The sequence below is a fragment of the Lonchura striata genome, chromosome 2, assembly GCF_046129695.1.
Source record: "Lonchura striata isolate bLonStr1 chromosome 2, bLonStr1.mat, whole genome shotgun sequence".
In the NCBI taxonomy this organism is placed as follows: domain Eukaryota; kingdom Metazoa; phylum Chordata; class Aves; order Passeriformes; family Estrildidae; genus Lonchura; species Lonchura striata.
Genome location: NC_134604.1, coordinates 112,368,595 through 112,383,663, shown reverse-complemented (window position 1 = coordinate 112,383,663; position 15,069 = coordinate 112,368,595). Strand labels below are relative to the sequence as shown.

General features: G+C 45.6%; 1 protein-coding gene across 1 annotated transcript; it reads right to left on the bottom strand.

Annotated features, from left to right (window-relative positions):
• Nucleotides 1-6,594: 6,594 nt before the first annotated feature.
• Nucleotides 6,595-14,052, bottom strand: RSPH1 (radial spoke head component 1). The gene is made up of 9 exons (XM_021540334.2): nucleotides 13,948-14,052; nucleotides 12,685-12,798; nucleotides 12,466-12,571; nucleotides 11,437-11,527; nucleotides 11,066-11,201; nucleotides 10,711-10,782; nucleotides 9,118-9,247; nucleotides 8,543-8,659; nucleotides 6,595-6,782 (listed from the first exon to the last, which is right to left on the bottom strand). Exons 1-9 carry the CDS (start codon nucleotides 13,996-13,998, stop codon nucleotides 6,760-6,762), a joined length of 840 nt encoding a protein of 279 aa, XP_021396009.2. The 5' UTR covers nucleotides 13,999-14,052; the 3' UTR covers nucleotides 6,595-6,759.
• Nucleotides 14,053-15,069: the final 1,017 nt, after the last annotated feature.

The following is a 15,069-nucleotide window of genomic DNA, read 5'->3' as shown; positions in this document are numbered from 1 at the left end:
TATAATGTAGTTTAATAAATTAATTAATTAGCCTTCTGAAATCATGGAGTTCAGAGTTCATTCTTCCCAGGCGTTGGGGTCACTTTTACGATAGAGTAAGAGGATGGCGGGAAGAGAAAGGAGAAAGGGAGGAAGTTGTGGTGTGCTCTGTAGTTCTGCCTCTCAGGATCACAGCAATAAGGGCAGCCACAGGACCATGTGCCCTCTCCATAGCTGAGCTGGGTCCATGTTTGGTTGTGAAGAAGAAAGCCCACTTGGTTTCTCATTTGGGATGTTTATCTGTAGTAAATCTAACATCCTGAGCCTTCAAAGTAATGGATGTTCTAGAGATGATGAAGAGAAAGTAAAGTCTATAACATCTCTCATATGCCAATTCAGCATGGAATATTGCATCAAAATCACTTTATCCAAAAGTGACATTTCTTTACCTGAAGTGACCATACTTCTGAACATCTGTTAGAAGAATATTGTACATTATCATTGTGGGAGGATGCTCTTGGCCACCCAACCAGGATGATGACCCCAGCAAATGATTCTTGAAGGAACCAAGGGACACCTCCAAATCAGCTGCCCTTGTCCTTGTGGAGAATTCAGCTTGCCAGGTGTTCACTGGGAACACCACACAGCTGGTCCAAACAGCCCCAGCAGATTCCCCAAACACCTGGAGGACAATTCTCAGCACAGGGACTCGGGAGCCGGCTCGCAGAGGTGTCCTCTGGGATTTGTTGCTCCTTCCCAGAGAGGCTCTCGGGGCTGATGTGGGATTGTCTCGGCCACAGCGACCGCGCAGCCGCCGAGTTTCAGATCTCTGCTGCTTTTCCTGCGCCCGTCCGGCTCCCGAGATGGGCCAGGCACAGCTGAGCCTGGCTGGAAAAGCAGCATCTTTTATCAATGTGTCCATGGCAAAGCTGCTGTCCCAAAATGGATTCTTTCACCCCGTGTGCAAGGAGCCAATCTCCACACAGAGTTCAGCTGTTTCCTTTATTTACAGTTCTGCACAGAAGGAGGTGCAGGGGGGACAAATCCACAAAGCCAGCACAGCAGCTATCAAAACTTTTCACTATTTATACTTTTTAGCAAACAAATCCATTCATGTTCATTGGCTACCAGTTATATGGCTCTCTTATTAAATTCATATATTATTTTTTGTTTAAATTATTTTCACTTTTTTTATAGCATCATATCTAAATACTTAGATGTTATATTTATATTATATGTAACTAATGTTCTATATCATGTATTGCATATATGACATTATCTTACAACATTCAAACTATTACTTATCAATATTTATTATATATAAACATTATAAATATTAAATATTACACAATATTTATATTTGTATTTTATAATAGTATTTTGGTTTGGTATGTATTAAATAATTAAGTAATCTTTTATTATTGAATAATATTAATTTGCAATACCTTAATAATTAATATTAAGGTCTTAGCATTAATATCTCAGTATTGATACTTTTCTTTGATTGGTTTAAAGATTCTTTTGCTTCTTATGTTATCTAGTCCTTCTCTGTGCTCAGTCTGCCTCTTCTCTTTTCTAGCTGGGTTTCTGGGGTCACTGGGCCAGGAGTCAGTGGTTGCTGTCTCCCCTGGGCCAGAAGTATCTTTTCCCCAGCTGGAGCTGATTTCAGCAGAGTTGCTGATTTGGCTTTATGGGTTTTGTCCTGATTTGGGAAGTTGTGCCAAGTATCCTTGTGGCTGTCACTCCTGCATCCTTGGTGTCCCCTCTGAGCAGGAGCTCCTTCTCCCCAGGCTTTGTGCACCTGCCCGTGGCTCTGCCATCGCTGCTGCCTCTCAAGCCCTAATCCTCAGCCAGGCCATTCTCCCGCCAGGGAACTGATGTCCCCGACAGCTGGACACCACAGCCAGCCGTCACCTGCGGGGCGCAGCCTGGCGCTGGCAGCGGGCACCGATTGTCCGGCCGTGCCCTCCGGCAGGGCCAGCAGAGCAGCGCCCGCAGCGCCCGCAGCGCCCGCCTGAAGCGGGACGGGCGTTTCTGGGCCGGAGCCGGCTGCTCCCCGAGGGCCTGGGCTGCTGGCTGGGGAGCTGAGGGGCCTGGGGGGCAGCAGGGGCTGCGCGGGGCAGGGCCCTGGCTCTGTGCCCCTGCTGCCTTCACCTGCCCAGCCAAGGCAGGAGGAGCTGCTGCCATGGCCGAGTCCTGGGGAGCAGCATCAGGGTCCTGCAGGAGCTGCGGGTACTTGGGGTTGATCCAAATGGTGCAGATGGTGATCTCTTCCCAACCCTTCTGTAACTTCTCTACGTCTCTCCTGTGTCCCCTTTGGGACAGCTCTGGGTCTTGTCTGACTTCCTTCTCACACAGTTTGTGGTCAATGGAGCCTTCCCATAGGGAAAGATCATGGTATCTCTCATATTCCCACTGGTAAAGCTTTTGGTCACTTTCATCTCCCCATTGGGAAGGCTTCTTGTGGCACTCATATTCCAATGGGAACAGTTCGTGGACACTCACATCTCCCCACTGGGAAGACTCTTCATATTCCCATTCATAGAGCTTTTGGTCATTCTCATTTCTCCACTGGGAAGACTCCTGGTATCTTTCATATTCCCATTCATAGAGCTTTTGGTCATTCTCATTTCTCCACTGGGAAGACTCCTGGTATCTTTCATATTCCCATTGGTCCAGCTCTTGGACACTCTCATTTTCCCATTGGGAAGGCTCCTTGTGTCTCTTACATTCCCAAGGGAATGGTTCTTGGACTCTCACGTCTCTCCACTGGGGCAGCCCCTGGTATCTCTCATATTCCCACTGGTCCAGCTCTTGGACACTCTCCTTTCCCCACTGGGGCAGTTCGTGGCCCAAGTAGGGTTCCCACTCTCTCTCCTCTCCAGCCAAGTCCCACTCCACAGTCTGTGGCCCTGGCAGCTCTGCCCCCCCTACTGCCCCCTGCTCTGGCTCCCTGAGGGTTTCCAGCCACCCAGGGCAGGCGCTGGAGGAGCAGCCGGGGCAGGGGGAGCAGCCGGGGCTGTGCGGAGCCGGGCCCTGGCTCTGTGCCCCGGCTGCAGGGGAAGGAGGAGGCTGCCTTGGCACATCAGCGCCTACAGGGCTCTGTCCTCCAGGCAGCTGCTCTCCAGCCCCATCCCGGTTCCCTCCATCTCCTCGCCCTCCATGGCTGGCCATCACCTGGGGCTCTGTGTACAGGCCTGGGTACTCCATGGCAGGGGGGGAGCTGGGGTTCACCTCCTCTGTGAGCGTCTCCATCGTGCTCTGCCACAGAGGCTCTCCGGGGAGCGGCTTCCTCCTGACAGGGCAGCTCTCCTGGGACTGGGCACCCCAGGGCTCTGCGCCCCTTAGAGACACCTCTGGGCTCCCCAGGGCTCTGCCATGTCACAAAGGCCTCTGGGTGCCATCATGTCCTGCATCACCACGGGCCCTGGCACGCACACCTGTGTCACAAAGGGCCACACCCGACATCCCTTCAACAGGCGGCCGCAGTGGAAGCAGCATGGAGCAGCCACAGACCTGGCACTTGTAGCCCCTGCTGTGCCCAGGCCCCTGTGAGGGGGCTTTCCTTAGGGACACTGGGCCAGAAGAGGCATTCACCAGCTTGCCAAAGACACCAGTGCCAAATTCACAGTTTTTGTAGGTTTTCATATAACAAAAGGTTTCCCCTTCTCTCAGTGTTACTGAGTGATGCTGTTTGCACACTAAGCAACAACTACAGAATTATGTGAACAGCCCCTCACATCTTTTCACACAGTAAAGAACCCTGCTAATGTCACCTGTGGGCACTGGGCTTTGGCTACCAATGGGCCTGGCTTTCTACCCCCAGAAAGAAAGATCGCATAATCTTTGTATCCAGGAGGCCTACTCACCTGGCTTGTGGCAGAATTACAAATCCCAATGAATAAAATTACCACACTTCCCCTCAGTACCCAACAACTGCAGGAAGGCACCCCTTAAAGTGACACTTGGGGTTCTGGCATCAGCCTTCACATCCCTGTGGGAATAGCTACAGTGATCACAAAACCTTTCCTCCCCCTGCCCTGTGTCCTATTGAAGGCGGAATGCAAGCTGCCCTTTTCTTCCTGCTACCTCCTCTTGTGTGGTGTCGCTGTTTTGTTTTGTTTATTGGGGGGAATTTTGGTGGGTTTTTTGGGTGGATTTTCTTTTCTTACTACTACTATTTCTTAAACCAAACTTTCATTGTTTTGGCTCTCTGTCCCTTCCTCTGGCACCTGCTCCTAGAAGACAGGAGAAGCCCTGTGCTCAACCCAGGCCTCTGAGGGACAGGCACTGGGAGCCCGTCTTCTGCAAAAACTCCCAGTCTTTGCTCCCCATCTTCTTCACTCAGCTCCAAGAAGCTCAGTTTGTGCCGTGTCCTTCTCTGCAGCAAGGCCTTGACCCCATTGCTGTGGACGCTCACATGTTCCCAATTGTCCTGAGCAGCCTCTTTGTCACCATCATTGTCCCAGCTGGACTGCACTGAGGGTCTGCTACCATTGCCTTGGGACATCTCCTGGCCAGCGGAGTCTTCCTCTTTGGAAAGCCCTTGGCCAACAGAGTCCTCCCAGTCAGACGGTTCTGGGGAGCTTCCGACTGCTCCTTGGGACAGGCCCTTGCTCCATGCATTCTTCCCCATGGAAAATTCTTGGTGGCTAAGGGCTTCTCCTTGGGACAGCTCCGGCTCTCCTCATCGCAGTTGGTGAGTTATGGATATTCTCAGTTCAGTCAGAGAGAAAAGGAGAGTTTTCTACCAGGCTGGGCTTGGGAAAGTGTTTGAAAGGAATGTAAATAATTCACTATCTCTCTTGTTGTTCACATTGTTTATAGATATGTTCTGCCACCGTGCATCATTCAGACACTGTGCTCCAATGGGGTGAGATGTTTTTACTTTAAGACCAATTAAATTGGTCTGCAAGATGTGCTCTATAAAAAGAGTGATGTATTTGAAATAAAGGATTTGAGTTCAGTTCTTCTAGCCTTTGGACTTGGAGTCTTCATTATCCCCGTCCTGCCTCAACAGCGACAGAGAGTTCTCCACAGCTACTGACGTCTCCTTCGCAGAGCTCTCACTCAAGAGACTCTTCCCAGTCAGAGATCTCTTGGTGGCTCCTAACATCTCCCCATTGGGAAAGCTCATGATCCACGTCAGAGTCCCGCTCTTTCTCCATGCTGACAATGGCCCCCTCCCCCTCAGTCCCTGGCAGGGGCAGGACTGAGCCACCCACTGCCCTCACCAAGTGCCTGCTGAGGGCCTGGTGTTCGGCCAGATGGGCAAGGGGCTGGGTGGCTGCAATTTGGGGTTCGCTTTGTCCTCTTCCATCTCTGTCGTGTTCTAGCACAGAGACATCCCAGGAGCTGGTTCCTCCTGAGAGAGTCCCCAGGGCTCTTGCATGTGTTCTTCCATGACACAGACAGTGGATCCAGCTCTCCCTCAGCAGGTTTGCAGGGGATGGAAAGCTGAGCAGGGCAGGTGAATTGCTGCCTTCGCTGCCTCTTTTACCTCAGTAGCTACAGGAGCACGGTGGTCCTGCTTCTGCTTTAATCACCCTGGCTCTCTCTTTGAGCAGCAAAGTAAAAGTGTGTTTTCCAGCAGGTTTGAGAATCTGATGTGGAGAGACTTGGTATCTTGGAGGATGATAAGAACTGCTTACACTAAGGAATTAATTAAATTGAGGATTGCTACATAAATGGAGCAGGATGATGGTAACAACATATCCATCATGAAGATAAAACAACTCAAAAGGGAGCCTGTCTTAGAGTATATGTATAAAACTGGGAAAAGAAGGAACTAGGAACTGTTTCATATGCAGAACAGTGACATCCTCGGGAAAAAAACACAGTGGGACGGCTCACCTAACCACAGCTCTCCAAAGAATTAAGGGTTCATTAATAAAAACAAAAAGGTAAAATTTCCTCCATGTGAAGAAGTTGCATGAAACTATTCTGTATATGGACAACATTTTTTTGCTAAGAGCTTGTGGATCACTGATGATCATTATGATGATGTGGCACAGTGCCAGGAATTCGTTACAGAGCCACCCCCTCACCCTGATCAGTTGAGTGTCTTGAAACAGCTTAAGAAAGGGATGTGGTAAAGAAGCATCTTTGGACTGAGCTGCAACACACCAAAATCAAACCAAACCAAAACAAACAAGTAGTATACAGAAAGCAGAAGGAAAACCAGCCTAAAAAGGAAGAATTTAAAAACATTGCACCAGTTTGTTAGGATTTAAAAATTCAATTGGAGCTCCAACTGGCAAGGAAAGATTTAGGGCAACAAGAAGAGCTTCTACAGATGCAAGGACAACAGCAAAATCAACAAGGAAAACCTTTTTGTAGGCCTGGAATTGTGCCCTAGTGACAAGAAAATGGAGAGAGCTGGGAAGTCCAGTGCTGCCTTTGTCCTCACCAGCAAGACCCCCAAATGTCTGTGCCCAGAGGCAGGGTTCAAGAAAGACAGCAACCACCAGGAGTAGAAGATTAAGTTGTGAGGACACAGCTTCATGGCTTCATGAATCCAGAATACTTCCACACTGGATTTGACACCTCATTACTGGCTACATGGAATAAAGGAAGTTGCTGTGAGAATCTGTGATTACAAAAGGTCAAAAGGTATACATTCCAAACAGAACACTGACAGAAATGTTTATTCAAAGCACCTTAACACACCCTTTTACAAATAAAAATATTGCAGGCTTATCACACTAAATCATCTACTTTGAAATTTCATTTTTTGGGTCTTTTCCTTTAGTTATACCAAACTCCTCAGTTTCCTCTGGTTCATCCTCCGAAATCAGTAATTTCTGTGGAGTAGAAGGAAAGACAGGGCACAGAGATGCATTTTATTACAAAACACTGGAAAGTAATCCCAATAATCTAAAAGATAACTCTAGAACTCTGCTGTCCACCTCAGTCCTCCTCACGCACTGCCTTGCAATGCCAATACTTAAAGTGAAGTTGTTTACATTGTTTGTCAGCTGGCAGACAGACTCAGTACATCCACACCGACTGCCAGCCAGCCCATATTGAACTCTGAACAGCCAAAAAATGCCTCCTGGTTAGATGATGTCATAACGAATGCAGAACAAAAAAGAGGGGATTTCTGTGTGGAAAAAGAATGATGGTAAAGGGGCAGGGAGTACCAGGCTGCAAAGAAAACAGATTTGGTTATATCTGCTCTTCACAGGATGCATATTTTCTTCAAATCATTCCCTTATCCTATAACTTAATCTTGCTAAACCTAATGACAAGAGGCACAATATGTTGCCTCATTAATTATGGATGGAGACCTATGCTGAAAAATGTTTAAAATCATCCAACTCCTTGATTCTGGAAGTAAAGAGTTGGAGGGAACTTTGAATCAATCACTTTGCTGTGTTTTCAGGCATTGGCATCTGCCTCTGTGCCATATCAGACAGACACCTGGGCTCATTTGTTCTCAAAAACACACTAGAAAAGCCACTGGGAAAGCCAGAACTGCTTTGTTGTGGTGGGCCAGAAAATTTATTAGAATCAAGTTCAGTCCAAATGGTTATTTGAGTCCAAGGGTCTTGGAGATAAACCAGGCTCAATGCAATTTGCCAAATCCAAAGCAGAGCTATAATCTACTGATATTTCTGATGGATTTGACCCAAGCCCAGAGACCCTGTAAGATGTCAGTCCTACACACCAGGTCAGCTAGAGGCTTGTTCTGCCCTGAAGCTGGAGAACACCTTCAGAGCTGAAAATTAAAAGCAAATAAAACTGAAAACCACAAGAGCTGACCTACATGTTTAGGAAGTATGCATACTTCAAGGCATTTTCATATGGTTTAAGATATTTTATAATCCCTAAATACAATAGTTGGCTTGGATTTATTGTAAAATGGGCTGATTAAAAATGGATAAATTTATCTGATATTTTAATATCAGATAGGCAAGCTTGTAAATTTTAAGAATAAATACAAAGTACACAATTGGTTGAAGGCCTATAAAGCTAAATATGAGTAACCATGGATTCATCCCTGTTGCTTCTTGTAACTGTGTATTTAAAACAGGCTTCTGAACTGCCTGGAAGAAAACCTGAGAACCTGAATTTCAAATCTCCTTGGTTTGTAGGAGAAACAAACCAACCAGAGACTAGCCAAACCAGAATGCATAACAACACCAAAAATGTGTTTCTTCATATTTGTTTTGCCTGCTTTTGAACTACAATTGTGTGAATTAAGAATACACAGTTTTATTCTTGAGAGAAAAGTGAAGTGCTCAGAACTCCCTAAACTTCTCAGGATCGTATTTGCTCTCATTTTTGTTAAAAAAAAATAGTTCGGAAATTCAATCTCTTACAAATTCAGCTCTGCAAGTGCTGTCAAATGTATATGCACAGAAGTATCACTTTTAGCTTGTTCTGTAGTGGTATATGAATTTAACTTCTCATAGTTTACTTCTCCAGAGGACTGCCCTCCTTATGAAAGGCAGAGATTCCCATGGTCTCCCATCAACATCACGGCTTCAGCTGATTGACATCCACAATTTCAAACCCTGATTGCTAGTTAAAGAATGAGCATGCATGCCCCATTTCTCACCTTGATCCTCCTGATCTTGATTTACTTCTTCCTCTGCCCTTCCCTCACCTTCCTCTATCCTTTCCTCACCTTCCTCTCCTGCATCACTTGCTGGGTGATCTTCACCCTCCTCAGTGACTGAAATATAAGAAATTAGAAATAGCAAAGAAAACCAATTTTAGAAATTTGCATTCAGTTTTTGTTTTCATGTAATAGCTCCTAACTCCTACTAAAGGCTGCAGTTGTTGTTCACATGAGAAATCCCACAAAATCTTCTCTGTTTATAATCAAGTTTGTATAACAAGCCATGATATAGAGTCAAATAACTCACAGGCTTCCCAAGACAGCTGTATCTCATGCTATGTGAAATAAAACAGATACATACATATTGTGCAGTTTATGAACGGACTCTGAAGTTCCAAACACTCAATACATGGAAAATCATACAAAAACCAAAACAGAACTCAAAAACCCTCTCACATCACATGACATTAAACCTGTAAAACAATGGTCACCATACTCAAATCATGGAGGTTCCAGCTGTTTCCAGAATAAACTTATAACTGATGGAATTTTCTCCTCTTCAGCTACTGTACCTGCTGCTTCTCTGGGGATTAGTAACTCCTCATCATGGGGAGACCAGGGTGTTAATTTGGTAATTTCAGATACTTTCCATATTGGTTCAAGAGGTAGTGGGGGTTCATCTTCTTCATCCTCCTCTTTTTCCTAGAAGAGAATTCATGAAATCCAGTATCTCACCCTAAAGACAGTAACTAAGATGTTGGGTTAGTCTACTAAAACTTCCTCATCTGGGATCAAAATAGCAGTGAAAGTATTTACAGGTGGAGGAACTTCAGCAGCTGCAAATCTTGGACAAGAACTACACTTTGAATCCTGATCAAGTCTGTTGGCCATCACTGATGATTGATACCTGATGCTCTGTCTAGTAGATGCACTGTCTGTCTCACACAGAAGCAGAATGAAAAAAACAGCTGTTTCTGCCTCAATCTTTGCCTAGGGAGGACATTTGAGAGGATCTAGGAAGGAGTAAGGTGGTGCACAGGGCTAATGGTTTTGAAATGTGAAAATATTTTTTAAATTTAAAAAATCATGTTTTTTTCTACAAATATGAAGAAGTCAATAATTTAATAATTGTCTGTATTATTAGTTATTTTATTATCTTTTTTTTTTAATCGGCTTTGTTCTGTAATTACTTCAGCTAAAGCAAAAGGACAAAATTTAATCTTACTTTAGTGACAGGACTGTCCCTTGCTTTAAAAAGTCATCTAAGCTGAACTAAGGAAACACACATTACTCTGGATCCTCCAAGGAATCCAATACTTAATTTGAGGATCACCTGCTTTTAGCCAGAAAAAGCAAAACAGTCTCCAAGCATTGCATATCTCTATCACAACTGATAGGATTTTGATTATTATTATTTTATTCTTCAGAATAATTGCTGCATCAGAGTTTTCAAAGAGTGTATAACAGGAACTAATGTGTCAGACAACAGAGGTAGCAAACTCTAAGCTAAAATGTGGAAATAAAAAAATCAAACAGTAATATTAAAATATATTTCTTACTTCTGTAGCTATTTTTGCACCATATTAAACACATATGTTTCAAAATATTCATGCAAAGAGAAGTGAAAACAGGCTTTGATCCCAACCACTTCCTACAATTATTAGAAGCTGTGGATATTAAGCTCCTAACATGACCAGAACAACAATAGGACATATTTCCCAAACATGACCCTCCTCAAAATAACCATTTGTATCGTAGCACCAAGTAATACAGAAACACAAAAAATATTGCTTATTATTTTCTGGTGTTCAGAAGAAAATCCAATAGAGTATACAATTGTGTATACAAAATGTGTATACAAAGATATCTATATTCCTCTGTGATTTGAAGCTTCAAATGTTTTGAGAAGATCCTGATTCTTTTTAAGTGGAAAGGATTCATGTCTGCAAGCAGTGCAAAATCACACCTTGTACTTTTCAAAGCTTACACAGTAGAAAACATTTTTAGAAAAGCAAAATGAAACATGATTTAGTTCTTAAGAATGCATGAGTTTTCACCCTTTTTGACTCATAAGATCTACTTTAACATCACTGTCTGGAAGGCATTTTATATATTCCTCCACAAAAGATTTGATTTGCTGAGTGCTCTTGCACTATTTCTTTTACCTCCACTGGTTGTATGTATTCACCATGCTGCTCACATCCAATATCAAAGATGAATTTGCCACGACCTAAAGGCTGCATAAAAACACAAAAACATCAGGAGAACTGAACAGCTAATCCATTCTAAGCACAGAAATGTAAAATATCCTTTACTACAAATCCCATACAATAGTCAGTAACACTGCAGTTTGAAAGCAACGTTGCAAAGAAACTTGGCATTGTGTTTATAGATTAATTCAGTTTCATGTGTTACACTTAGGGTATAGGAAATACTACAAAAGACCAGAAGCCTAGCTTCTTATTTTAATTGGAAATAGGTCATACTAAGGCAATTCAGATTAATAGAAAGCACACTTACCTTTCCATTGAGAAACCTGCCCTTAAATCTGTGGTTTAGGTGGACAAGTTCAGCTGGTCCATCCTGGATTCCATTTACCCAACAACCAACATACTTAGATCCTGTGTCTTTATAGACATATGTGCCTTGCCCATGCCTAGGGAGAAAATAGTAATTTTGTTTTATACCAGTGAATATTAATAATTTAAGCTGTTGTTATAATTAAGGTATTAAAACTGTATTAATTAAGTAGCTGAAACTACTCAAGCTGCACTAAATTGCCAAGGTCACCCCTGGACCTCATTTGCTGCAGTCAGACATGCTCTGAAAATAATGTTTGCATTTTAATGCCATTGGGTGACCTGAAACATCCCTGTGAGAATGAAACAAACCTCTTGTTGTTAGCCCATTCTCCAGTATAGGTGTCTCCATTTGCATACAGATATTCTCCATAGCCCTGTCTCTGGTCATCCACCCAGTCTCCTTCAAGGACAAAAGGATAAAAGCAGTGTGAGAGTTGCTTTATTTCACTGTGGGATACCGTGGCCAGTTTGTAACATTATCATATAAGTATTAGAGAAGGAAAAGAAAGCTATGGCACTGCTGGGACTCCTCACTACTCCTTACTCTAGAGCCCCTTGCCCTTTTTTCATCAGTCTGTTCCTTTCCACACATATTTATGCCTGACCTCCCTTTCCATTTTTCCATAATTATCTGTCTCCATTATCACTCTCTATTACCATTATGAACACATAAAAACCCAGTCCTATCTTTGAATTGGGTAATGTATTAGAGTTGCATTAGATAATGTGACATTTCCACACAAATTTAAAGAGGAGCTACTTTAAATTGACTCATTTGCTGAAGCTGTCCTGTCACTATTGGGGCACATCTATTCAGAAGGCTGCAAGATGGTTTCTATCTTAATTATTCTTCTAATCAAACTTATAATAATTTTCAAAAACCCCCAAAAAACTCAGTGCATATGTTCCTGCAGGGCAAGATTGGGCTGCTTTTTTCGCCGTCACAATGTGAATGTCTTTTCTTTCCTAGCTTAGAAATGAGGCGTGAAATAATGTCCTTTGAAACTTAACTGATAGATTCTGATTTTCTCAGGTACTCTCCAGCAAGCAGGGGAACTCAGGTGTCCCAATCCCTAAATAAGGGCTCTATTAAGAAGCCTATTTTTATTAATAATAAATGTCCTAACATAAAATCCCATAAATAAACCCCAGGCTTCTCAGTACTGTTACTAAAAAGGGAATAAGAGGAAAACATCTTGTAGCAATGTATCTTGGAAAATATCTTGTATATTCTTAAAATAAGTCACTCTTCAATTCACTCTCTCTTTTCATTTGCGGGGGTAGGAGGAGCGAGGGGGGAATGTGTCCTTTTGACTACAGTTGTGTTCATTGCTTTACCTTCATATTTTGATCCATCTGGATAAAAAAAGACACCTTTGCCATGCTTTTTGTTTTGAAGGTAGTTCCCGGTGTAGAGAGCGCCGTTTTTAAACCTGTAGGTCCCCTGAAACACATTCGGTACAGATGAAATACCCGTCAGTTCTCACGCTTGTTTCAACACAGAGCCCAAAGAGCACAACTGCAAAAGCAGAACCACGGCCAGGCTCGGTGCCTCACCTGTCCGCTCCTCAACCCATGCTCGTATTCCCCTTCGTAGGTGTCACCATTGGGCAGCCGCGCCTTCCCAAAGCCGTGCCGCTGCCCTTCGTCGTCGCGACCGCCTTCGTACTCCTGCCGAGGGCGGAGGGAAAGGCGTCAAAGGGCCGCCAGACCCCGAACACACAGAGGGAAAAGCCGGTGCTGGGGAAAGCTGCTCCAGCTCGCCCCCAGGCCCCGGCACCCCCAGCCCGCCCGGCACACGGTGCAAGGCGTGGATGCGCTGCTCCCGGCCCTGCCAGCAGCCTGCGGCGGCACCTGCAGCGGCACCTGCAGTGACACCTGCAATTGCACCTGCAGTGACACCTGCAGTGATAACTGCAGTGACACCTGCAACGGCACCTGCAGCGACACCTGCAATGGCACCTGCAATGGCACGTGCAGCGGCACCTGCAGCGATACCTGCAGCGGCGCCTGCAGTGACACCTGCAATTGCACCTGCAGTGACACCTGAAGCGATACCTGCAGTGGCGCCTGCAGTGGCACGTGCAACAGTACCTGCAGCGGCACCTGCAGCGATACCTGCAGTGACGCCTGCAGCGACACCTGCAGTGAGACCTGCAGTGAGACCTGCAGTGGCACCTGCAGTAACGCCTGCAGCAACACCTGCAGTGACACCTGCAGTGAGACCTGCAGTGACGCCTGCAGTAACGCCTGCAGTGGCACCTGCAGTGGCACCTGCAATAGTACCTGCAGTGGCACCTGCACCGATACCTTCAGCGGCACCTGCAGTAACGCCTGCAGTGACACCTGCAGCGGCACCTGCAGCGAGACCTGCAATGGCACCTGCAGCGGCGCCTTCAGCAGCACCTGCAGCGATACCTGCAGTGAGACCTGCAATGGCACCTGCAGTGACACCTGCAGCGGCACCTGCATTGGCACAGCCGCGCTCCATGCCGGGGCTGCCCCGGCAACTCTGCCCGGCCCGGCGGGCACTGAGCGGGGCTCGTTCCTTTCCCTTTCCCTTTCCCTTTCCCTTTCCCTTCCCCTTCCCCTTCCTCTTCCCCTTTTTCCCTTCCCCTTCCTCTTCCCCTTTTTCCCTTCCCCTTTCTCTTTCCCTTTTTCCCTTCCCCTTTCCCTTTCCCTTTTTCCCTTTCCCTTTCCCTTTTTCCCTTCCCCTTCCCCTTTCCCTTCCCCTTTTCCTTTTTCCCTTTCCCTTTCCCCTTTCCCTTTTCCCTTCCCCTTTCTCCCTTTCCCTTTCTCCCCGTCCCGCTCCCCGCGGACCCCGATGCCCTCCGCGGCCTCGCCGGCGTCCTCGGAGCCCAGGTCCGACATGGCGGCGGCGCCGCCGTCGCTGTGACAACGGCGGGGCGCGGCGGGGCCGCCCCAGCGCGGCCGGCCCGCGCCCCGGCTCCGCGAAATACAAACCCACTCCCCGCTGTTTGTTAAAAGCGGCATTAATGACTCAGGGTTAAAGGGGCGCGGGGATGGCTCCCCGCAACATGCATGCCAGTCATCAAAAGGATTATCTATTTATTTCAGCAATGCGATTAATGTTAATTAGCTTACAATTCACATCGTTCTCCTCATTAATTAGCATTCTGTATTCTATTCCGTATTGATTTCTCGCTTCTCATGCTAATTAGTTTGCATTTTGCAGTCTTTTTATTATCTTTTTCCTAGATAAGGCATCTCTGCTTTATGTAATGTGCTTTATAAATTCTGCTCAGTTCTCAGCAATAAATTGTGGATAGGTGGGGTTGGTCTCTTCCACCGGGCAATAGCTGACAGAACAAGAGGACACAGCCTCAAGCTATGTCAGGGAAGGTATAGGTTTGATATTAGGAAAAAAATTTTCACCAGAAGAATAATAAAGTACTGTAATTGTCTTCCCAGGGAAGTGGCCAAATCACCACCTCTGGATGTGTTTAAAAAGAGATTGGACATGGCACTTGGTGCTATAGTCTAGTCGAGCTGTTAGGGCATAGGTTGGACTTGATAATCTTAGAGGTCTCTTCCAACCTCATTATTCTGTGATTTTGTGATTCTGTGAAATTGCCCTCCCAGGCTTTGCTAACTTCCTTCTCCAGGTCTGAGAGCACAAAGTATGTCAAGCCCTAAACTCTTAATTGCTTTTTCTAACACATGGACATCACCCAGAGTTTGCCCATCAACCATTAACTGTATCACAGGTTAAAAATCTTCTCAACATTTCCCACTACTGCTGCACAGGCTCATTTCAAAACAGTGCTAGACTCTGTTCAGTGGTGCCCAGCATCAGGATGAGGAGTAATGGCCATGAAATAAACCACAAGAAGTCCCACCTCAACATGGGGAAGAATTTCTTTCCATGGAGGTGGCCAGGGAGAGCACTCTGGAGACATTCCAGACCCACCTGGATATGTT